Source organism: Delphinus delphis, chromosome 4, assembly GCF_949987515.2.
Source record: "Delphinus delphis chromosome 4, mDelDel1.2, whole genome shotgun sequence".
NCBI lineage: Eukaryota > Metazoa > Chordata > Mammalia > Artiodactyla > Delphinidae > Delphinus > Delphinus delphis.
Window position 1 is genome coordinate 115,111,114 of NC_082686.1, and position 25,513 is coordinate 115,136,626.

The 25,513-nt window shown below is 45.5% G+C and overlaps 2 protein-coding genes across 2 annotated transcripts in view; both read right to left on the reverse strand.

The window, feature by feature from the left end:
• The window catches only part of DZIP1L (DAZ interacting zinc finger protein 1 like), a 46,680-nt gene extending 35,879 nt beyond the window's left edge, over nt 1-10,801 (reverse strand). Inside the window, exon 1 of the mRNA XM_060010049.1 lies at nt 10,618-10,801. The gene's annotated coding sequence lies outside the window, so the exon portion shown is untranslated. The remainder of the gene's footprint in view (nt 1-10,617) is intronic.
• A 7,924-nt stretch (nt 10,802-18,725) lies between these two features.
• On the reverse strand, nt 18,726-22,939 carry A4GNT (alpha-1,4-N-acetylglucosaminyltransferase). The gene is made up of 2 exons (XM_060010051.1): nt 22,529-22,939; nt 18,726-19,340 (listed from the first exon to the last, which is right to left on the reverse strand). The coding sequence occupies exons 1-2, from the start codon at nt 22,937-22,939 to the stop codon at nt 18,726-18,728; spliced, it is 1,026 nt and encodes a 341-aa protein (XP_059866034.1).
• Nucleotides 22,940-25,513: the final 2,574 nt, after the last annotated feature.

Sequence of the window (25,513 nt, forward strand, 5' to 3'; positions counted from 1 at the left end):
GAAAGCCCTTGAAGAAACAGTCAGGCTCAGTTTGCAAAGAGGGGAAGGCCTCCAGGAAAGGCCCCTGAGCACCCTGAGCCTGTCTTCATCTGGGAATGGCGGCAGTGGGAGGTGACAAGCCTGCCCCCACCTGCCCTGGGGTACTCTGGGGACTGGAGGAGAGGCAAGGGGAGGGTGCTCGGTAGGAAAACCGGCCGCAGTGCAGGGAGTGCCAGCCTCCAAGCCAGACACACACTCTAAATGCAAACCTACCAACAGGTAGAACTATCCTCACTTTACAAACAAGGAAACGGATGTCTGGAAAGGTTAAGTGTCTTCCCCAGGTAGGGAGGCCAGAGTTGAAGTACAGCTGGAGGTGCATCTGGCTCCAAAGCTTGTGGACTTTGAACCATCCAACATCGATTCTTGAGGCTATTTGTCCTAAAACTTGGCTTGGATCAGATCATCAAACCTTACCCATCGAACACATTCATTCATTCACTCACCCCCTCCCCCGCTCCTTTAGAACATGCCTAGCTTGGCCAGGCCCGGTGCCAGGCACTGGGGCCACCGAGATGCGTTAATCACACACCTGCCCCCCAGCCCCCCTCCTCGCCAGCTTAGCATGGCTCCTTGCTGCCCCAGTACCAAGTGCAAACAAACCCCTTAGCCTGGTCTTGAAGCTGCCACAGGATGCCACGGACCCACCTTTCCCATTTCAGCTCCAATGTTTCCCTTTCTCAGATCCTCCTCCCCAACACATACTCCAGAAACAAAACCATCCAGCCATGAGCATCCTCATCACGGCCATGAGGAGAAGACCAGCACATTCCTCTTAATATGTCACGTTATTTTTTAAAAGGAGGCAGGTGACATGACACTCACCATGCTCAGCTGCAGGCTCTAACTGTGTCACCGGAGCCTCAGAGACAATTGCCACAACAAGCTGTGCTCTGGAGCAGCAGCACGTTGCCAGGTGGGCTGTGGGCCAGGGTAACAGGACACCTGCTTCCTGTCCTCCCACAGACCAGGAGCTCACCTGAGAACTCGCTGTTTAACTATTTAATATTTAAGCCCTGGCCTCAGATGTCTGCCCACAGTCCCCTCTCTCATAATAAGGCCAAGAATGTTCCACCAGCCACTCTCTCAGCTCTCCTCCCACCTCTTCGAACGCCCCTTCCAGCCTCTTCCTTGGACAAGGAAGAGCCTACTATCCTTGCACCCTTCCTTTAAGGCAGGGTGTGCCAGTGCCCCTGTGACAGGCTGCTGGTCATCCATCACCCAACTCTCCCTGCACACTCTCCCTGGGGATGAGCTCACACGTAACCATAGCTTCAGCTACCATAGGCCTGCTATAGGCCGAGCCTCAGCCACTCCCAAATCTCCTTCTCACAGGCCTGTCTCTTGGGACCTTTAGACTTAGCCTTCCAATACTGATTATACCAGAAATCGCAAATCTAAATTCCACCAGGACCACGAAGGTACTATTAAAGGTAGGAAACATGCCAGGTGTAAGAGAAACCAAATACAAGCTTGATGCTAAGTGGCAACTGATTCCCTATCTTAGTGTCCGAGATACACGTGGGCAGTGGTTCTCAAAGTGTAGTCACAGACCAGCAGCATCAGCATCAACTGGACACTCGTTAGAAATGCAGATCTCCAGACTAACTGCTTCAGAACCATTGCAGTAGGGAGTGTTGGCATAGGGAGCATTAAGGACTGTGGCAAAATGGGAAGTGCGTGCCCTGTTTACAAGGGGCAGCCACCACGGAGCTTCAGCCATATGGGAAGTGATGTTCTGTGCTCCTCGTGGGCTAATTCCAAATTCACTAAGTAGATATTCAAGCAAGTATGGCCAACATGGTGAAGTAGGAAGACACTAGCTCACCTCCTCCCACAGACACACTAAAATTACAACTATGTACAGACTGGCTATCTATAAGAATGACCTGGAGACTAGCAAAAATGGTTTTCCCCAACTAAAGATATAAAGAAGGAACCACAAGATGGGTAAAAGGAGTGGGGACGCAAATTAGTCAAGACCCACACCCCTCGGCGAGCAACCCACAAACAAGAGGATAATTACAACTGCAGAGGTTCTCCCCAAGGAGGGAGGGGTCTAAGCCCCACCTCAGGGCTCCCCAGCCCAGAGGTCCTGCACTGTGAAGATGAGTTCCCAGAACACCTGGCTTTGAAGGCCAGCAAGGCTTGCATATGGGAGAGCTGGCACCAGCCCTGGGCCCCTCTGGCCCCCACAGCCAGCTGCCCCAGGACTCAACTCCGATCACTACATGAGGCAGGGCCAGCCACACCTACCAGCACACTCACAGCAGCCAGCCCAGCCACACAGAAGGGCCCACTCAGCCCACACAGCTGGCACCCATGGAGCATATAGCTCTGGGGACCAGAAGGGAGTGTGGTACTAGGCTGCACAGGACGTTTCCTACATGAGGCCACTTCTCCAAGATCTAGAAACAAAACTGACCTACCTAATACATAGAAATAAACACAGAGAATTAGACAAAATGAGGAGACGGAGAAATATGCTTCAAATGAAGGAACAAGACAAAACTCCAAAAGAAATGAGTGGAGATAAGCAATCTACCCAATAAAGAGTTCAAGGTCATGGTCATAAAGATGCTCCACAAACTCAGGAGAAGAATGGACGAACACAGTAAGAAGTTCAACAAAGAGTCAGAAAATATAAAGGAGAACCAAACAGATCTGAAGAATACAATAACTGAAAGAAAAACACACGAGAAGGGAATCAACAGTAGATTAGATAATACAGAGGAATGGATCAATGAACTGGAAGACAGAGTAGTGGAAATCACCGAAGGTGAAAACGAAAAAATAATTTTAAAAAATGAGGACCGTTTAAGAGACCTCTTGGACAAGATCAAGTGTACTAACATTCACAATATAGGAGTCCCAGAAGGAGAAGAGAGACAAAGGGGAAGAGAACTTAACTGGAGAAATAAGAGCTGGAAAGTTCCCTAATGTGGAAAAGAAAACAGACATCCAGGTCCAGGAAGCACAGAGAGTCCCAGACAAGATGAACCCAAAGAGTTCCATACCAAGACACATTATAATTAAAAATGGCAAAAACTCAAGATAACGAGAGAATCTTAAATGCAGCAAGAGAAGAGCAACTAGTTGTGTACAGGGAACTCCCCTAAAACTATGACCTGACTTTTCAGCAGAACTTTGCAGGCCAGAAGGGAGTGGCACAACATGAAAAGATGCTCAACATCACTCATCATCAGGGAAATGCAAATCAAAACCACAGGGAGATATCACCTCACACCTGTCAGAATGGCTATTCTCAAAAAGACAAGAAATAACAAGTGTTGGAGGATGTGGAGAAAAGTGAGCCCTCGTGCACTGTTGGTGGGATTGTAAATTAGTACAGCTTTATGGAGAACAGTATGGAGGGTCCTCAAAAAATTACACATAGAACTACCATACAATCCAGAAATCCCACTTCTGGGTATTTTTCTGAAGAAAACAAAAGCACTAATTCAAAAACATAAATGCAGCCCTATGTTCATTGCAGCATTACTTACAATAACCAAAATATGGAAGCAACCTAAGTGTCCATCAACAGATGAATGGATAAAGAAGATATAGATAGATAGATAGATAATTACTCAGCCATAAAAAGGAATGAAATCTTGCCATTTGCGACAACATCGATGGACATGGAGGGTATTATGCTAGGTGGAATAAATCAGAGAAAGACAAATACTGTACGACTTCACTTACATGTGGAATCTAAGAGACAAAACAAATGAACAAACATAACAAAACAGAAACAGACTCATAGATACAGAGAACAAACTGATGAGTGCCAAAGGGGAGGGGGCAGAGGGATGAGTGCAATAGGTGAGAGAGATTAAGAGGTACAAACTTTTAGTTATCAAATAAGTCACTGGGATGTCATGTACAGCATAAGGAATGTAGTCAATAATATTGTAATAACTCTGTATGGTGACAGACGGTAACTAGACTTATTGTGGAGATCATTCTGTAATGTATAAAAATATTGAATCACTATTTTATATACCTGAAACTAATATAATATTGTAAGTCAAATATAATTCAATAAAAAATAAGATAGTCAAAGACCTCTATGAACTGCTTCCAAACTACCTTTCTAGCTGCATCTCCCACCTACCATTTACTTGCTGTCCATACTTTCATATCTATGGGCTATTTATTCATAGGCACTGTTTTTCAATGCTTTATAAAGAATAACTCATGTAATCTTCACAACAACCCTTCAAGGAGGTACTATTATTATCTAAGCCACAAAGAAGTGAAGAAGCTTGCCCCAGGTGCAGGAAGCAGGATCCATCCCATGCAGCCTGGTTACAGAGTTGCACTCTGAGCTACTATGCCATGCTGCCTCTTGGGATAGACGGCCCTCCGCCACTTCCTTCTGCTTCTCGTGCAGGTGAACTCATGCTCAAGGCCTTGCTCAGACATGAATGCCACCATAAATACCTCCCAGGCCCATAGGCAGAATCCCTGGCCTCTCCCCCGGGCTCCCAGAGCACAGAGCGCACACTCCTTTGGTCGCCCTCACCACACTCTGGTCTGTGCTGGGTGGCTGTGCAACATTCATTCACCCATCCCACCAACAAATGGCTCCTGAGCCCCTACTAAGTGCCAGGCACCGTGACTGGCCCTTGGGACGGATGGTGACCCAGGCAACGGTCCCTGCCATTGTTTTTGTTTGTTTGTTTGCTTGTTTTTGGCTGCGTTGGGTGTTCGTTGCTGCATGCAGGCTTTCTCTAGCTGCGGCAAGCGGGGTCTACCCTTCGTTGCGGTGCACAGGCTTCTCGTTGCGGTGGCTTCTCTTGTTGCGGAGCACAGGCTCTAGGTGCATGGGCTTCATTAGTTGTGCGCACGGGCTCAGTAGTTGTGGCTTGCAGGCTCTAGAGCACAGGCTCAGTAGTCGTGGCGCACGAGCTTAGCTGCTCCGCGGCATGGGGGATCTTCCCAGACCAGGGCTCGAACCCATGTCCCCTGCATTGGCAGGCAGATGCTTATGCACTGCGCCACCAGGGACGTCCCCCCTGCCATTGTTAATAAAAATCGTGAACACTTCTGGAACTGTGTGCTTCACACACAGTTGTAAGACTTTGCATGAATTATCCCATTTGATTCCCACAACAACCCAGTGGACAGATGAAGAGATTTCAAGGTGAATACAGAGGGCAGATGACTTTCCCACAATCACACGACTAGTTAAGTGTTGGGGTCTGGCTCCAGATTTTGTTCTCCAGAAAGTCAGAAAAATATACCGAATTACCTCCCAGAGCATTAAGTGCCAGGGAAGGAGCTAGGACAGGGAGCCCCAAGGAGAGGCCATACAGGACATTTCTGTGTCCTTTCTGCCCCCCACCCCTGTCCCACCACATCCCCAGCTGTGAGCTCCACAGGGGCTGAGACCATGGCTTATTCACATCTGTTGGATTCCAGCCCTTAGCATATTACCCGCAGCCCAGATTGCTATTGACCTGAATGGAACTGTCAAAATCTTAGAGTATCTGCTTCAAGATTCTATATTCTCGGGGTCTTGGGGAACTGAGGCTATGGACCAACAAGAAATAGGATAAAGAGTAAGAATGGACTTAGGGGCACTTAAGTTGTACTCCTTGGAGAGAAACGCCATTTAGGCTTAGTGAAATGCTTGATGTGCTGACCATCTGTGTCCACAGCCTAATCCTCCAGGCCGCTGATGAAAGCTTAGAGGGCAGGAGCCCTCGTGGGTGGGCACAGGCTCATCAGTGAGTAAGTGTCCCACACTGACTGTCAAGAGGTGGCAGCAGTGCTCTAGCTGGCTTCCTGAGCAGCCCATAAACCCTCCTGTTTACACTCTGAGCACAGTCTGTAAATACCCAAGGTGGCAGCCCCACTCCCAGTTATACAGAATTCTGAATCAGGGATCTGAGTTCCTGAGTTTTTACTAAATCCCAAAAGTACCACCCATTTTTGTCACTAGAACCCCAAGAGTCCAATTCTCAGAAGTCCTAGGGTTCTGACATCAAATGGTGAGCAGAACTGTGGGAATTTTTTTTTAATTGGAGTAAAATTGCTTTACAATGTTGTGTTAGTTTCTGCTGTACAATGAAGTGAATCAGCTATATGTATACCTATATCCCCTCCCTCTTGGACCTCCCTCCCACGCACCCCCCATCCCACCCATCTAGGTCATCACAGAGCACCGAGTTGAGTTCCCTATGCTATACAGCAGGTTCCCACTAGCTATCTATTTTACACATGGTAGTGCATTTATGTCAAACCTAATCTCCCAATTCGTCTCACCCTCCCCTTTCCCCACCGTGTCCACGTGTCCATTCTCTACATCTACATCTCTATTCCTGCCCTACAAATAGGTTCATCTGTACCATCTTTCTAGATTCCATATATATGCGTTAATATACGATATTTGTTTTTCTCTTTCTGGCTCACTTCACTCTGTGTGACAGACTCTAGGTCCATCCACATCTCTACAAATGACCCAATTTCATTCCTTTTTATGGCTGAGTAATATTCCATTGTAATCGTACATATGTACCACATCTTCTTTATCCATTCATCTATCGTTGGACATTTAGGTTGTTTCTATGTCCTGGCTATTGTCAATAGTGCTGCAATGAACAATGGGATACACTCTCTGACAAAAACCACAGTAAGATCTTTTTTGACCCATCTCCTAGAGTAATGAAAATTATGGGAACTAATTAAACTTAAAACTTAAAAAATAATGGGACCTAATTAAACTTAAAACTTAAAATAGCAAAGGAAATCATAAACAAGATGAAAAGACAACCCTCAGAATAGTAGAAAATATTTGCAAATGAAGCAACGGACAAAGGATTAATCTCCAAAATATACAAACACAGCTCATGGGGCTCAATATCAAAAAAACAAACAAGCCAATTAAAAAATAAGTGTAAGGGCTTCCCTGGTGGCGCAGTGGTTGAGAGTCCGCCTGCCGATGCAGGGGACGCGGGTTCGTGCCCCGGTCCGGGAAGATCCCACATGCCGCGGAGCGGCTGGGCCCGTGAGCCATGGCCGCTGAGCCTGCGCGTCCGGAGCCTGTGCTCCGCAACGGGAGAGGCCACAACAGTGAGAGGCCCGCGTACCGCAAAAAAAAAAAAAAAAATAAGTGTAAGACCCAAATAGGCATTTCACCAAAGAAGACATACAGATGGCCAAGAGGCACATGAAAAGATGCTCAACATCACTAATTATTAGAGAAATGCAAATCAAAACTACAATGAGGTATCACCTCACACCGGTCAGAATGGCCATCATCAAAAAATCTACAAACAATAAATGCTGGAGAGGGTGTGGAGGGTTCCCTTTTGGAACGCTTTTGCACTGTTCGTGGGAATGTAAATTGATACAGCCACTATGGAGAACAGTATGAGGTTCCTTAAAAAACTAAAAATAGAGCTACCATATGACCCAGCAACCCCACTGCTGGGCACATACCCTGAACTCTGGGAATTGAAGTTGATGAGGATGATAGCAGCTATAATTTATTAAGTATCCGTGCACCAGGCACTGTGCCAGCCTTTAATATTCCTATTTCTAGCCATCATACAACCTTGTATGTAGCTATGATTTGCCTCAACTGATAGATGTAGAAACTGATGCTCAGAGAAGCTAAGGGCCCTGCCCCAAGTCCTTCAGTTACTAAGTAAGGAAGCCAAGATCCAAATCAAGTTCTGACTCCAAAACTTCTAATTATGCCAAACTACCTCCCAATGATGATGAGGATGATACATAAATCCCTTCCCATTTTGTAAATTACAATACCTGAGATTTCTTGACCAAACTGTAAGGACTGAAAGAGTTTACAGCAAATCACAACAGGGTCTATGCTGGAGACCCTAAAGTCTCCCTGTATCCTGGCAGAACTTAGCCAAATACAACTCAGCTCCACAGCTTGGGTCCTGGTTGGGATGGGCAGAAGACAAAGCCAAACAAGAATGCTGCTGGTTACCTGGAAACTACACATCCCAGAGGGCAGGCACGCCGTACTTTCTGCAGACTGAATTATCAGCAGACTTCTTTTCCCACATCTGGGAATAGAAACACAAGGCAAAAATGACTCACTGTGGGACTTCCCTGGCAGACCAGTGGTTAAGACTCTGTGCTTCCACTGCAGGGGGCGCGGGTTCAATCCCTGATTGGGGAACTAAGATCCCACAAGCAGTTAAATAAATAAATAAATAAATAAATAAAATGACTCACCGTCATTAGGAAATCTGGAACTATTAACCATCTCTAGATGTTTTGATGGGTCCCAGGAACTTCCCAATCTTAGACCATTGTCACGAATTAGTGGGACCCAAAAGAATATTTACGCTAGCATTCCAAACTCACTTCATTATTAAAGAGACAGTTTCTACCTGGGGCAATCCCACGGCCAAGAAAACAAGCCTGTCTACCACTAGCTTTGCACACTCCCAGTGACGGGATGCTCACTATCTCACAAGGCAGCCATTCCACAGTGAAACAACTCCTGGAAACTTTACAATTCTTCTGAAACCTGCCCACCTATAATCTGTCAAAGAGAACATCCACAAAAATGACCAAAGAGCTGATTTTTTTAAACAAAACTCTGGCTGATTTTTTTAACATAAATTAACAGATAGACTACACCACCACCGCTGCCACCTTGCTGTCTGTTCTGCTTCCTCAAGAATGCTGCCAAGCTACAAGGAGCACTTGGAGGAGCCAAGCTTCCAAGGCAGCTGCCAGGCGATCATTTACAAGCCTGCCCTGACTCCCAGCTAACTTCAGCGGTGCCGTCCCAGGAGCTCAGGCGTGTCATCAGTGCTAAGTGTTCTGGCTGCCAAGGAAACCCTCGCACAGTTTGCAAACAGGCCGTGCACACACCGTAGGCAAGGGAGCGCTAGAGACCCCAACGGAGACAAGAGTGACCCAGGAGCTCTCCTGAAGCACTACCGTTACAGACCTTGTTCTGCTTTGCTCTTGGTTTCTGCTGTTTTCTAAAGAAAGGAGCCCGCCTTTCCACTCTTTCTTACCCATAAAGTAGCAAGAGAGAGATCCACTCCACCAGGCTCACAGCTGTCCCTTACACCAGGTCTCCCATTTCCTCCCTAGAAACTTTGGAGATACTTTTAAGAGATGATCTCCTTGGTTTGGTCAAAAGCCCATTTTAAGTTTTTGCCACAAAAGGATTTTCTTTAAAATAAAAATGGGAGGTAGGGATTTGACTGACGTCTCTTCAAAGTATTTTAGAGACGACTACATACTGACAAGACCTATCTTCCCAGGTGCAAAATTGTGAAAAACCAACACTAGTTTTCACATCTAAAAGAATAGCAGTTTAGAACATACTGGTGTTTTCTTTCCCATGGAGTAGTCATTGCTTCTTGGTAGTGTTTCTCCAGCTTCAGAGCCTGGGACATCAGACCCCACAAAATCCTCTCAAGAGGTAGGAGGCCTAGTGACAGATGGCACTGCAAGCGGTAAACCCTGTTGAACAGGACTGGCCCTCCCTGCAAGGGGCCCACAGGGAGGTTCAGAACAGCCCACCAAGTTGTCCCCTTCCCTCCTCCTGTGTCAGTTGAGCAACAAGCCTTTGGACCAAATTCCAGCTCCCTGGCAGAACCCAGGTATTCTGCACAAGTGAGTTCAGGTTTCTGTTCCCAACCTGAAGCATGTAACTTCATGCGACCATTTTATCAAGTTGGATGGTATCCAAAAAGATTCCCACGTGAGGGAGAGGTCTCCAGAGCGTTGGTGCTGACAGAGACAGACAGAAGACCGCTTATCAGCTGCTTGATTGGAGAACCAGCCTTCTCTAGGTGGGGCTGTTCTCACTGGCCAGTCCCCAGCTCTAGGGGCAGGTGTGAGGGGCTGTGACAAAGGAGAGAAACCACCCACCCCGTCTGTGGACGGAAGTGTAGGAGGCCACAGTCGGAGCACCTCACACTCATCAGGCCTCTCTTCAAAGTCCTGTTAGATACCACATTTCAAGAGACCGTGCAGGGGCAGGCAGGCCCTGCGCCTTAAGGTACAGGCCTGGGTAACCCCTGCCCAGGTCCCGCAGACCCCTCCTCTGACCCGCCTTCCGGGCCCTTGTCCCGTACCCAGCAAGTTCCCCTGGCCTTTTATCTGCAGCCACCTCAAAAGGAAAATACGGTGGCTGCCTCCTGCTACACTCCTGCCTCGGAGTGCAAGGCGGAGGAACCAGAGATGCTAATCTGTTTGTTTTTATCAATAACTCATCTCATCGCTAAAAGATCCCCCTTTTCCTACAGAACGCAAAGCAGCAACTCCACCCCCGCCCCCAATCATTTTACTTTTTTGAAAATCTGAAAATCCGAGGCCATCCTCCCAGCGAAGGCCAGTCCGGCGGGTTCAGTCATTCTTGCTCCCCTCCGGGTACCTCGGTCCGGAGCCGGCCAGGCTGGAGGCCGCGGGTCCCGAGGCGCAGCTCCCCGCCTGGACCCCGCAGGGCGCCCGAGCCGCTGCTGTTGAACCCTCTGCGGCCCGTGGCTCCGGTCTCGGACTGCACGACGCTCCCCACCCGCGCCCCTCCCGGGCTGCATTCCTGGCATAGCTCTCCCACGCGGCGCGGCTCACCTGGGGGTCCCCGGAGCCTGGGGAGCGGGCAGAGGTCGCGAGCCGGCGGCTCCGCTCCTCCGCCCCGGCCCAGCCTCCCGACTCGCTCCACCGCCCCGGACAGAGGCCGTTCCCGGAATCCTCGCCGCCGCGCTGGCCTGGGCTGCTTCCTCGGCCCCGAGTAGCGCGGGCTCTCGAGGGCGCGTGACAGAGCCTCCCGCCCACCCAGTGCTGCCAACCTGCGGGACCGGGGACACAGAGAACCTTTGGCGCCAGCAGCCGGAGGCCCGGGGTCTCTGATGCCTCCCGCTCCCGCGACCCCAAAGAGGGGCGGAGCCTCTCCCGAGCCCTTCTGGGACGAGCTATTTTTAGGCCTGTTACGGAAGCTGGAAGGAGGGAATGCCACGTTTAATCCGTCAGGAAAATCCGGCATCCCAGTGAGTGGGTCCCAGCCCTGCCCCACCCGTCCTAAACTAAAGGGACCGTCTTGGTTTCTGATCCGAACCCATACTGGTCCTTTGAGTAAATCCCAGGTCTGTTCAGATGGCAACCATTTTCCCCCCAACTCCCAACCTTCTGGCCAGCCTTGTGGATCCAGCTGGGAAACCCAGAACCAAAGAACTCTTTCTTTCTGGATAACAGTCTCTGACCCCTTCCTATAACCATCTGTTGCTTTACTGAGACTCAGATTTCTGGGAATTCTTTTTTTCCTTAAGCCTTCCTCCCACCCCAGCCTCAATCTGCCAAGCTGTGTCACGGGGTATTCAAAACAAAATTTCATGGGAACAAGTGTTGGCAAGAATGTGAAGAAATTGGAACGCTTACGCACTGCTGTGAGAATGTAAAACGGTACAGCCACTGTGGAAAAGAGAATAGTGGCTCCTCAAAAGATTAAACATGGAATTACCATATGATCCAGCAATTCCACTTCTGGGTATATACACAAAAGAATTAAAAGCAGAGACTCAAACAGGTATTTGTACACCCACGTTCATAACAGCATTATTCACGATAGCCAAAAGTTGGAAACAACCCAAGTGTCCATTGACAGATGAATGGATAAACAAAATGTTATGCATATATTATATACATACGTATATATTTCAGCCCTTAAAAGGGAATGAAATTCTGACACATGCTACAATATGAATCAACCTTGAAAATGTTATGCTAAATGAAATAAGCCAGACACAAAAGGACATATATGATTCCACTTACACAACGTGCCTAGTATAGTCAGGTTCATAGAGACAGAAAGTAGAATGGTGGATGACAGGGCTGGGGGGAGGAGGGAATGGAAATTATTGTCTAATGGATACAGATTTTCAGTCAGGGATAATGAGAAGCTTCTAGAAGCAGATGGTGGTGCTGGTTGCACAACAATGTGAATGTACTCAATGCCATTGAATGGTACACTTGAAAATGGTTAAAATTGTAAAGTTTACGGAATGTATATTTTACCACAATTTTTTAAATGTAAAAAAAAACAAAAAGGGTGGACAGGGGCCAGGCCCAAGTAGGGATGACTGTCAGCCACCAGTTCTTGATGGGGAGTCTTGTTCATCCTCTGCTCTCCTGGTTGGGGCACCCCTTTCCCTCCAGGACTTCCTGCAGGAGGGCAGAGAAGAATCCAGGCTGTGGAGTCAAAGACGCATTTAAGTTCCACCTTCCCAGGCGGTGTAATCCTGGGAAGTCACTTACCCTCTCTGTAAAATGGGGAAAATAAACTCTACCTAGCAGGTAATTATGAGAACCAACTTAGTTAAAACATCTCAGCCCAGGGCCTGGCAGTCACGGGTGTGTCCTCCCAAGTTCAGTCAAGTGTCAGGGTTGGTAGCTTTTGCTTCTCAACTCACTTCCCTGAAGTATACAAAAAGTAGCTCTGTGCGTGCGTGTGTGTGTGTGTGCACGCACGCGCGCAGGTGCACGCATGTGTCATTCCCACCAGCTTCAATTTCCCCCTGTGGAAACGGGTGCCATCTTTTGCAGGGCTGCTGTGAGCAAGGGAACTTGACGTGCACCCAGAACCACCTTTTCGGTAACGCCAAAAGCAAAAGTATTTAGATTCCTTCCTCAGCTGACCAAGACCTCGCGTGCGTGGAACCCGCACACTCTCCCTTTACTGGGCCACAGTTTGACATTCAGTACAGCCAAGAGTTACTGAGTGCCTACTACGTGCCAGGTTCTGTTCTAAGACCCGAGGAAACCAAGAGTTTATAGAGCACTAGATCACTTAGCACTGGGAAACTGTCACCTTCTGCTGTGCCACCTGTGCCACAACACACAAGATTTGGTGGCACAAGTGGGAACAGGGGTATCATCCAAGACACAGGAACAAGCCAAAGGAGACTGGCCCTAGTGGGCCACTCCCGGGGACATTCCTTTCACCCTGAGCAGCTGAGCTGGAACTATTGGATGGACAGAAGAGTGGGTTCTCGATATCTGTGGTTTCCATTTTGCCGTGTAGCCCCTCACCTCTTCCTCAGGCCAGTGCCAGATACCAGCTCTCTGACCAGCATAGACACCATCACAACTGGTCTCCTTCTTACACTTAGGGATGTGTCAGGAAACAGTGGGACATGTCTGCTAAATGAGGGTCTACTTTACACTCTAGGGAGCCCATAGTAGTAGTGCCCTCTGCTGTCAACTGCTGGCATCACACCTTGGGAGTCAGCTCCCGTTCCAGATCCCACTTTCCTAAAGGGCATATGAGGTATAGAGGACAGGCCTCTCAGTGCTGGGATGCTGGCTGCTAATGGTCCTGGAGGTGATTTTAGGTCAAAGGTGTATTGTTGAGTTTTCACAGTATTGATGTATAGATAGACAGACAGGCGTATTGTTCGAAGGGCATTTTACATAAAAACCTGGTTTGCTGGTTTCTTCTTGAAAAATCTGAGAATCTAGCAACAAAAGGCCCGCACTCTCACATGTCAAGAATCAGCTGGAACTGAGGGGGAACCTCTTCCCTAGGCAGAGCTTACACTCTAACCCATTCTCTGAAAAAGATCACTTTGGAGGATGTCTCTGCACTTACAAAAAGACCTCTTTCCTCCTCTTTCGCAAAATGAGAATGCAGGGTCATTTTAACCAGGACCCACTCTCTGAGTCTTGAAACAAACACTAGGTGGGGAGGGCTGAGACAGACTGCACAAATTGCGACAAAATAGTAAACTGTTTGTGTCCTTGATATACAAAGACTAGTTAAGTCACTAAGAAATAGAAAAACAATCCCATAGAAAAGTGAACAAAAGATTAAGCAAGACACAGAATAAAAAAATATATCAATTGAACATGTGAAACACTCAACCTCACCAAAAGTAACATAACAATTAGAGACATTTTTAAACAATAATATTGGCTAAAATTAAGTAGCGTTTTGGCACTGGTGAAGGATGGGAAAATGAGCAATTTCAAACAGGCGCTTTGAAAACAATTTTGCAGCACATATCACAATTTAAAGTCCCCAAAATGTGGTAATCAGGACTACAGTATTTCTTGTACGATTAAAATTAGAATCAATTTAAATGTTCACCAGTTGGGGTGTAAGTAAATAGATTATGATATATCCTACAATGAAACACTCTGCAGCCCTTACGAAGAATATATCTTGGTATGTTAATGAAAAAAAGGTGTCCAAGACAAATGTATTGTTAAATTAAAAACAACTGACATAATAATATGTATTACATGAATCCATTTATGTTTTCTTAAACTATACATATGAGAAATTCAGGGGTGATATTCAAAATATTTAACCACTAGGCTGACACAGGGACTAGCACGCTGGGGCTGGTCTTCACACGTTAACATATTCTTTTTTTTTTGGCTGTGCGGCATGCAGGATCTTCCCCAGCCAGGGATTGAACCCATGCCCCCTGCATTGGGAGTGTGGAGTTATAACCACTGGACTGCCAGGGAAGTCCCCATCTTCACCCTTTAGTTGCTGCATTATGGGGGTCCTGGCGGGAAAGAGCTAGGGCAGATGAGGCGATAGTGGTGGATACTTGGAAGCCTGTGGCCAAGACTTTTTACAAATAGCGTGGATATATATGCAGAGAAAAGTGAGAGACATACCAAACTTGACAGTGGTACAAGAGAGACTTTCACCTTTTCCTCTGTACAATCTTACTGTTTGAAATTCTAAGAACGAGTGCCGGATTTGGAAAAAAATTAACATAGGGGAAAACACCAGAATGGCCTATATTCAAAATGTATCATGATGTAAACGTGTGGCTTAGGCTCCCCGAAGGCCAGAAGGAATCCAGGATCATCTGGAATCCCACGCTTCTTACCACTCACTACTCTTTCTACTTTGCCCAATATCCCCCTCACCACCATGTTTTCTTTCCAGCTTTACTGAGAAATGATTGTCGTACATCACTGTATAAGTTTAAGGTATACAGCATGATTTACACATATTGTGAAATGACAACCACAGTAGATTCAGCTAGCATCCATATTCTCATATAGATACAGTAAAAAGAAAGAGAAAAAATATTTCTCCTTGTGATGAGAACTCCTAGGATTTATTCTCTGTTTTGTTTGTTTGTTTGTTTGGGTTTTTGTTGCAGTAAGCAGGCCTCTCACTGTCGTGGCCTCTCTTGTTGCGGAGCACAGGCTCCGGACGTGCAGTCTCAGAAGCCATGGCTTACGGGCCCAGCTGCTCCGTGGAAAGTGGGATCTTCCCAGACCGGGACACGAACCTGTGTCCCCTGCACCGGCAGGCAGACTCTCAACCACTGCGCCACCAGGGAAACCCGAGGATTTATTCTCTTAACAACTGTCCTATATATCACACAGCAGTGTTAGCTATAGTCATCATGTTGTACATTACATCTCTAGTGCTTATTTTTTTTAATCATATACGTTTTAGTTTATGCATTTTTTCCCAGCACCACCAAGTTTTGAAATATTCTTTTCTACTTAACAAACTGCATTTATTAAGTAATACATTATTAACTTATTCCCCACATTTTATTAATCAAAAACATTTTGCTGCCACGTAAAACTCCCTACAAATGTCAAATTATCAATAATGCCACAGTGAATTCATATAATCACAACCCAGCATAAAGAAATGTGACATTCAGATTGACTTATTTGGTCCCATCATAAAACAGTTCATATATTTTTGAAATATTGAAAATGTTTCTAATTAAACCCTTCCAAACCCTAGGGACTGGGAATGTTAGTTGGAGGACCATTTGTCATGCATTCTCCAGACGTGGAAATTAGATCCAGCGTGTGTGACCCTTCTCCTCCCTCAGAGGGCTAGCCCTAGGAAGCCTCACCTGTGGAGAGACTCAGGTGAGCTGAAACCCAGCAGGGGTTCTGGGGACACAGGTCAGAGGGCAACCATGGGGAGTAGCAGCAGGCCTCAAAGTCTCACTCTGGGGTCAGGCTGGACCTAAGAATCCAGAGCAAGTAGCTGGGAATAAATAAAGCTGGGGCAGGAGACATGACTTGCAGGTAGTTTTTAATAAGACAGTCAGAACAGTGATTCTCAAAGGGGGAAATATCAGAATGAAAGGGGATGGGTGGATGTCATTTGAAAAAGCATCATAATTTTATATATGGAGAAAAATATAAACTTATGTTTCCGTTAAAGCAGCTACCAAAAAGGAAGTTCTAGAAAATCTTGGTTGATGAGTATTTGTAGAAGAAATATTAATTCTCATACCTCCTAGAAAGAGGAGGTAAACTTTTATGTGACTGTAGAAGGGCCAGCAGTTTTTAAAATTTGAATTTGTAACTTGCTTTTATAAGCCAACTGGGGTAGAGTAGGGAATAGCAGACACCCTGGGGAGCAGAGGACACTATCCCAGGGGGGATGTGGCCAGTTATTAAGATGTAAGTACTAGGGACCTGCAATGGACTGAATGTTTGTGTCCCCCCCCCCAAATTCAGATGTTGAAGTCCTACCCCCAAAATGATGATATTAGGAAGTGGGGCCTTTGGGAGGTTTAGGACGTGAGGGTGGAACCCTCATGAATGGGATTAGTTCCCCTATAAAAGGGACCCCAGAGAGCTTTCTTGCCGCTTTCCACCATATGAGGATTCAACAAGAAGTGTGCCATCTGCCGCTCAGAAGTGGATCCTCACTAGAACCCAACCATGCTGCCAACCTGATCTTGGACTTCCAGCCTCCAGAACTGTGACAAATAAATTGTTGTTGTTTATAAACCACCTGGTGAATAGTACTTTGTTATTGCAGCCCAAGCTGATTTAGACAGGACCTTGTCTGCTTGATCCAGCAGCATCTTCACCATCTAAATCAGTGCTTGACACACAGAAGGGACTCAATTAATATTACTGACTGAATGTTTTAATGAATATCAAATTCAGGACTAGAAATCAAGTCTCTTTTTTCCCCAGCCAATTCTCTAACAGATCCTGTAATTAACCTTACAAAAGTAAATATAACACGTAGCAAAACCATTAGCTGCCTATCCTAACACCCATTTTCTCTTCCTTCTTGAATGTCCCAGCCTCTCCTGCAGCTACATTCTGGTCAATGAGATGTAAGAGGAAGTGTTATATGGTACTCGCAGGAAGTCTTCATAAAATAAGGGAAGTGCACCTTTCCTCTTTCCTTCGTCCTGCTGCCTGAAATGCAGAAATGATGGGCTGGAGATCAAGCTGCCATATGGACCATGGGCAGGATGGCAAACAGGAAGATGGAAGAAGCCTAGGTCCCTGATGACTGCAGTGACCATACCCGCCCTGATCTGCCTGCCTTCAGACTACTTTTACGTGAGAGAGAAATGAACTTCTATACTTCTACGTCAACGGTCTTCTTTGGGATTTTTCTATTATACTCACAGAAAGCCCACTCTTACTGACATGCGCTACCTGCACGTCCCCACCCCTGCCAGCAGGAGACGCTGATCCCGCCTCTATGACAGGGAGCACGTGAGAGTTTCATCCTCGTTCAGCTACCAGGAGCTCCACCTCCGGCACCTGTAGGACTTTGGCTTCCGGACAGGGACGGCAACGTAGCTGTCAGTGCTCAGTCTCCTTAGAACCCGCTGGGGTTTCAGCTTGAGGACAACACTGGGCTGCATCCATGCGGACAGGAGCACAGTTTTCTCAGGACCGTCCCAGGGAGGTCCCACTGGGAGAGAACGGTGAGGAAAAAAGTGAAGAGAAGTGAGGAAAAGTGGGGAGAAACTTCCTGTGTGCGACTGACTGCTGGAGGCTGGGGGGGATCCCTCTTCAGAGGACCCAGGAGAGAAAGGTCTTGATGTAGAAAACTGTGGGGTTTTAGTCCCTGTTGTGTGCAGTGTAGACTGTGTCCAGTGTGGTTCTTTGGTGTGTGGTGTCCAGCTTTCCCAGTGCTGTTTATTGAGGGGACTGCCCCTTCCCTGTTGTATGTTCTTGGCCCTTTTGTCGTAAATAAACTGATCACACCCGTGTAGATTTATTTCTGGGCTCTCTGTTCTGTTCATCTGGTCCGTGTGTCTGTTTTTGTGCCAGGACCACACAACTGTTTTGGTTACTGTAGCTTTGTAATATTGTTTGAGGTCAGGGAGCGAGATGCCACCAGCCTGTTCTCCTTTCTGAGAATCGCTTTGTCTATTCCTGGTCCTTTGTTGTTCCACACAAATATTAGGATCCTTTGCTCTATTTCTGAGAAATATGCCATTGGAATTTTGGTAGGGATTGCTTTCAGTGTGTACATTGCTCTGGGTAGAATGGACATTTTAACAATATTCATCCTTCCAACCCATGAGCATGTGATATCTTTCTATTTCCTTGTATCTTCTTCAATTTCTTCATCAATGTCCTAAAGTTTTCAATGTGCAGGCCTTTCACATCCTTGGTTAAACTTATTCCTAGGTGTTTTGTTCTTTTTGATGCAGATGTCATTCGGATTGTTTTCTTTTTCTTTTTGATGGTTCATTATTAGTGGTTAGAAATGCAGCTGTTTTTTGCGTATTGACTGTCACTTTACTGAATTCCTTTACTAGTTCTAATAGTTCTTTGGTGGAATGATGTGGAAAATTGTAACTGTAACTGATATGTGGGTGAGCGTCCGCACACCTAGGGGAAGTGGAGATCAGGTGAAAGTCTGGCACTCCAGGAAGTGGCCAGTTCCACGATGTAGCAACAACGACCCAACATTGGCTCTATTTGTTACCTGGGCCCCGCTCCCCAGTCACCGAGCTCTCTGGACCTTGAAGCAGGTCCCTATAAGACTTGGGACAGTGCTTACGGTAGAGATTTTCCACCAGTGTGTTGCTTCCTCTGACCACAGCCCTCCCTTCCTGGTTCATGTAGTTCCACAGATGCAGTGCGTAGGAGTCGTTGAAGCTCGGCTCTGTGTCCCAGGCTTCATAGTAGCGCCTCCACGCTGCATAGGAGATGGGATAAAATCTTTGGGGGTGTAAGAAGGAGAAGTTTAAACACTTGAGGTCGCTCACCTCCTGGAAGTCTCTGAGTTTGCACCATACTCTCAAAATCCTTGTCATCAATTCGGGACCCTGGTGGCCCCAAATATCTGAATTGTAATTTTCCACAAAGTTTTCCATGCACTGCCACAGGAAAGGGTGGTGGGGGAGGAATCCAAACACCCCATTACTGGAGAACTGAGATGTCTGCGCAGCCAGAAAGTTGTCCTCGGGGATGGGTCTGATGGAGATGACATCAGTATCCATGTAGACACCACCGTACTTCCAGATGAAGGCCAGGCGGGATGCATCTGAACTGACGTGGAGCCAGTATCTCTCTGCGCTGCTGTTGATCTGCAGGAACAGGTGCAAATCAGCCCCCAGGCAGGGGAAGAGGGAGGGATGTCACAGCAAGAGGCCAGGCACAGGGTAGCTGAGCAGGAAGCAAGCCAACTTCCCAAAACTCTATTTGCTAAAAGCCCAATATTGCAAATGTACCAAAATTACCTCCACCCAAAAAAGTTGCCTTTAAGTGAAAAGTGTACAGCAATCAGTATCAATGGGAAGGTTTTAGCAGCTTTTAAAGATTTCATGAAATCGTTTTTTGAAAAAAGCAGTAGAAAGATGAAACCCAGAAGGGATTTCACAATGAACCCTATGAGTCACTTTCAGCAGGATGGAAATTAACCACAAATATGAAACTGTGAAGGAAGAATTTTTTGGTAAGTCCTAAAAGTGCTGAGAACTGATAAAGAAAAAAAAATAAATATGAAAATATAAGATAGATTAATAGCTATGCTCTTTGAGAAATTGATAAAAGAATCTTAAAATGCATCCATGCCTTCATCCACTAATTAATTCCTTTAATAATATTCATTGAAGGCCTACTTGCTATTTGCCAAGCTCTAAGCTGCTAAGGATACAGCAGTGAACAAACAGATAAAAATCTTTACTGGCAGGAGATAGACAACAAACAAATAAATATATCATATGTTGGGTGTTCATAAGGAATATGAAGGAAAAAAAGTCAGGCGAGGGGGCTATAAAGGGGGCAGGATACAGCACTATCTTATCTTGTGTTCGAACAGAACACTGGATGAAGTGGGTGGATGAACCATGCTGCTACCTCCGAGAAGAGGGCTCTAGGTAGAGGAAACAGCAAGTGCAAGGGCCCTGGGGCAGGAGCACGCTCACTATGTACAGGAACAGGAAAACAGCAGTGCAGAGTAGTGAAGGGAGAAGGGTAGGAAACCAGATCAGAGCGGGGACAGGGGCGGGAGTGAGGGAGGATCCCGTAGGCTGGGGTAAAGACCGAAATGATTTGGAAGGTTTGAAAGAAAGGAGTGGTGTGATCTGAATTAGTCTAAAAGGGGTCACACTGGGTGCAGTGTGGAAAATAGATGGGGGCAGGGGGCAAGGGCAGAAGCAAAGAGGCAAGTTAGGAAGCTGTTGAAATAATCCAGGCAGGGGATGATGGTGGTTTAGACCAGGGTGACGATAAAGGAGATGAGAGAAGTGGTCACATTCTGGGCACACGGTAAAGATAAAGCCGGTCAGGATGTGCTGATGGATTGGATATGGAGCTGGAGACAGAGGAGTCAAGGATAACTGAAAACGCTGAAATGTGAACAAAACAGAAATTTACTTTGAAACGAATAAAAATAAACCATTATAAATGCCAGTGTTCCCAAATGGAATGCTAAAATTTTGAATACAGAAAACACAGTAGATTTTTCTGAATTTAAATATGTTGATTAAAAGATTAAACAATGACCCTTGGCTTTTGACAAAAGAAACATTTTTTTAAATTCTACTATAAAGCCAAACGAAAGCAAGTCCACTAAGACTTTGCAGAAATCTTCACCTGAGCTATTAACGTCATTATATTGTATACAGTTGCTGAAAACCTCATGAATAATAATAGCTACAATTTATCAATAACTGTGGTGGTGGGATGAATTGGGAGATTGGGATTGACATGTATACACTAATATGTATAAAATGGATAACTAATAAGAACCTGCTGTATAAAAAAATAAATCTAATTCAAAAATTCAAAGAAAATTTATCAATAACTGTTCTGATCTCTTATAATCTACACAAATCCTCAGAAATAGGTGCTATTATTAGTCCTATTTTTCAAGTGAAAAATTAAAAGGAAAGACCAAGAAGTTCAGTCATTTGTGCAAGGTAAGAGAGGCAGAGGTTAGATTTTAACCCAGGCAGTCTGACTCCAGAGACCCACTTACTTTCAGTAAAAATAAGTAAAGTTGATTCTTTGGTAAATTGGTGATTATTAGTGAACAGACCCAGATATCAAAAGCCGCACAGAAGGAAGGAAGCCTACCTTGATGTGGGCATTGGACTAACATCAACGTAAAACACAAGGCTCCCCCAGAGGTGAGCACCAGAAAGGGGATTAGGATTCTGTTTGCTCATTCCCTCCCCACCCCCTCAGTACTCATCCCTGGGCATCTTCAAGGGCTACAGTTGCCCAAATCAGTGCAGCAAATCCAGTGGTCACCAGCAAGTGATGGCACGCTAGGCCATCCTAACAGCTGGCCACCAGCTATCCTATTGTAGCCTAACTGGAGCAGAAGATACCACAGCCCGACTCCCCCAAGGTGCAAGTGTGTCCCCCACCCAGGACAGCCCACCCAGTCCCCAGGTGAATGAGAGAGGGTGGGACAGGAGTTTTCTCTTTTCTTATACAAATACTGTAGTAGGCTGAATAACAGCCACTCAGTGGTCCTAATTCCTGAAACCTGTAAATATTACCTCCTATAGGAAAAGGATCTTTGCCAATGTGATTAAATTAAGGATCTTGGGACTTCCCTGGAGGCCCGTGCTTCCACCACAGGGGGCGTGGGTTCGATCCCTGGTCGGGGAAGTAAGATCCCACATGCCACACGGTGTGGCCAAAAAAAAAAAAAAAAAAAATTAAGGATCTTGAGCTGAGATTATCCTGGATTATCATGGGCCCTAAATGCCACAACAAGTGTCCTTTAAAGGGAAAGGTAGAGGGAGTTTCGCACAAAATTACAAAATTCTAAGAGCTCCGGGAGTTTCTTGATCGTATCTCAATGTAACCCAATCTCATACAGCAGCACCCACCTGATCTTTCATGAATTTTCTATTTACATCATTTTCCAGTTAAATATTGCCTTATTTTCCCCCTTAGGTGCAAAAAAGTTTAACATAGATGGGTTTAAAACTGTCAGTGAAAAATGAATGGTCTATACACCTAGAAAAGATGTAGAAACTCATTCAGTTAAGAATAGTCTCAAGAAATCCTAAGAAATAAGGTGAAAGCAAAAGGCAGCAGGGTAAAGATAAGCCTAAATCAAGTCTCTCCTGTTTCCTTGAATCAGGACTCAACACCGTAGAATGAAGACCAGGCAAGAGTCAAAAGATCTGGGTTCTAGCCTATCTCTGACAATCTAGCCTTACCCTCAGTTTACCCATCTATAAAATGGCTAGATTGGACCCATTTCCTATGGTCCTTCCCAACACCGACATTCTGAGATTCTCTGAACACTTACCTGAGTGTACCACGAAAACAGCGGTGTGTCTTCAAACAGGCTTTTCATATCCAAAGGGAGGAGGAAAACATTGTCTATTGCCGAGAGGAGGGAAAGGGCTGGGGAAGTGGAGTTTGGGGGCAGCTGCATGGAATTGTTGAGCCCTTTCATAAGTAACAGCACAGGCTGCTCAGTGTAGACGTTGGCCGCAGACTCCACAGCACAGGAGACCAGCGGGGATAGCTCCATTCTCTCTGAGGTCTCTAGGAACACGATGCTGCGCCCATGGCCCAGGAGGGCTTCCAGCCCCTGCTGGGACTTGTAGGGAGGCAGGTGGGGGAAGAGGCAGCTGGACTTCTGGGTGAACTGGTAGAGGAAGCCACAGGCAAGCAGCAGGATGACCGACAGGGAGAGCTGAAGCTTCATCAGCATGTCCACCCCTCTCTCCTGTCCTGCTCCCTAAAATCAACACTATTAATTAAAAATTATAGTCACAAAACCTGATAAAGATAGCACACAAGAAGATGATACCTGAATATCACTTTCAAGCTTAGATTTTTTAATTGAAATATAGTTGATTTATAATATGAGATTACTTTCAAGTGTATAGCATAGTGATTCAGTATTTTTACAGATTATATTTCATTAAAAATTCTTACAAAATAATGGCTATAATTCCCTTGCTAAACAATATATCCTTGTTGCTTTTCAATTTTATACCTAGTATAGTTCATATTTCTTAATCCCCTACCCCTGTTTGCCCCCTGGCCCCTTCCCTCTCCCCTTTGGTCACCACTAGTTTGTTTTCTCTACCTTTGAGTCTGTTTTGGTGTTGCGTGTGTGTTCATTTGTATTATTTTTTACATTCCGCATGTAAGTGATATCATACAGTATTTATCTTTCTCTGACTGACTTATTTTAGTAAGTATAATATTCTCTAGATCCATCCACGTTGCTGCAAATGGCAGAATTTCATTATTTTTATGGTTGAGTAATAATTCCATTGTATATACACATGTATATACCGCATCTTCTTTATCCATTCATCGTTTGATGGACACTTGGCTTGCTTCCATATCTTGCCTGTTGTAAATAGTGCTGCTATGTGCATTGGGGTGCATGTATCTTTTCAAATCAGTGTTTTTGTTTTCTTTGGTTATATACCAAGGAGTGGAATTGCTGGATCATATGGTACTTCTGTTATATTTTTAGTTTTTTCAGGAACCTCCATACTGTTTTCCATAGTGGCTGCACCAATTTACATTCCCACCAACAGTGTATGAGGGTTCCCTATTCTCTACCTCCTCGCCAACATTTGTTATTTGTAGACTTTTTGATGCTAGCCATTCTGACAGATGAAAGGTGATATGTCATTCACGCATTTCTCTAATAATTATGTTTTGATTTTTTTAATTCTAAATAAAATATGATCAAATCAAATCCAGCAATGTTAAAAAGAAAGGTGCATTGATTAGGTTTTATTTGAGGAATGTAAGGATGATTTGTAATAGGAAAATAAAGAATTAATAGGAAAACTATTAATGAAATGCATTATTTCCACAGATTAAAGAAGAAAAGCTGTATGATCATTTTGGCTCAGTAGATGCTAACAACAGCATGCTAAAATTTGACATCCATTCATGCTTTTTAAAAGGCACAAGGAAACTTTCTTAAGCTGACAATGTCTACCAGAACATATAGCAATGATCATCCTTAATGTGAAGCATTTGAAATATCCCCATTAAGACCCGGAATATGACATGGATGTCCATTATCACTGTTACTTTCACCGTCATTCTGCTAAGTCTAACCAATGCAGTGAAACAAGAGAAAAGAATTTCTACTATGACTATTAGGAAGAGACAAAAATATCACTAGTTGTAGAAAATATGATTGCCTACCTAGAAAATCCAAGATAACTTACCAAAAAACTAATAGAACTAAGAAGCAGCAAACTGAAGGTTAAATAGCTTGCCAAGATCACACAGTTAGCGGAGCCATGACTTTAACTAGGGTCTGCCTGTCCCCAAAGCTCAGGCTCTGAGCAGTTACCTGCAGTACCACCCTCTTCTTCACCATAAGCTCTAACTCCAGCCAACTCCAGGACAGCAGAGATCTCCATTCATCAGTAGTCTATTTTTTGCTTGACATGTAACTCTTTCAGAAAATACAAATCCAGTAAATCAGAGCTTACCTTCCAGCCAGAAACTTGTAGTTAGCCAATAACTGCCGTCTTAGCAATGATGACAAGATTTTTCCTGCAACACTTTCTGATAAATCACCACCTAACCTTCAATTCAACAGTGCTGAAGGAAGTAAATCATTGACAGAAGATTATGCCAAACACAGGAAGTTCCCAGGAAGCTCCTCCCTTTGCTAAGTTGCCCTAAACACAAAGACTTGCATATTGTAAGGCGTTCACATGATTTTTCAGGTGACCTACACACTAATCCTGCTGGTTTGTGGGCCTATCAGGAGGGTTACAAGGCAACGATTTCACCTGAAGAAAACTGTATAGTAGCACAATCCTGGCGCCAGCAAAGTGTGCACCTAAGCAGTTTGGCCTCAGTCAAAATCATGGGCAGAGACTTGGGGAAGTTCCTTCACCAGACAACCCTGTAACTTGGTCCAAGCTTTGCAAACAAAAGATTTTGTTGAACGAAAAGAAAATTCATCTCCACAAATAAGTAGGTAACGTAGAAACCCCAGCAGTCCAAGGGCCTGGTGATCTGGAACGAGAATTGATTCCCCGATTTCAGTTATGGTGGCTTCCCTTTGCCCAGAAGTCCCCCCTGTGGGATGTGAGCTTCCTCCCCGTCTCACGAGGTCGGCGTCACCACACTCCACTGATGTGGTAATCCCCACATTTCCCAAAATAATGTGACTCTCCTGTGGTCTGGTCCCTATCACCCCTGACAGGCACGCTTAGTAATCCTCTTGCGAGCCACCCTCTGCTCTGTCTTCATCCAGAGCCTTCTCTCAGCCATGAACAGGTATCCACAGAAT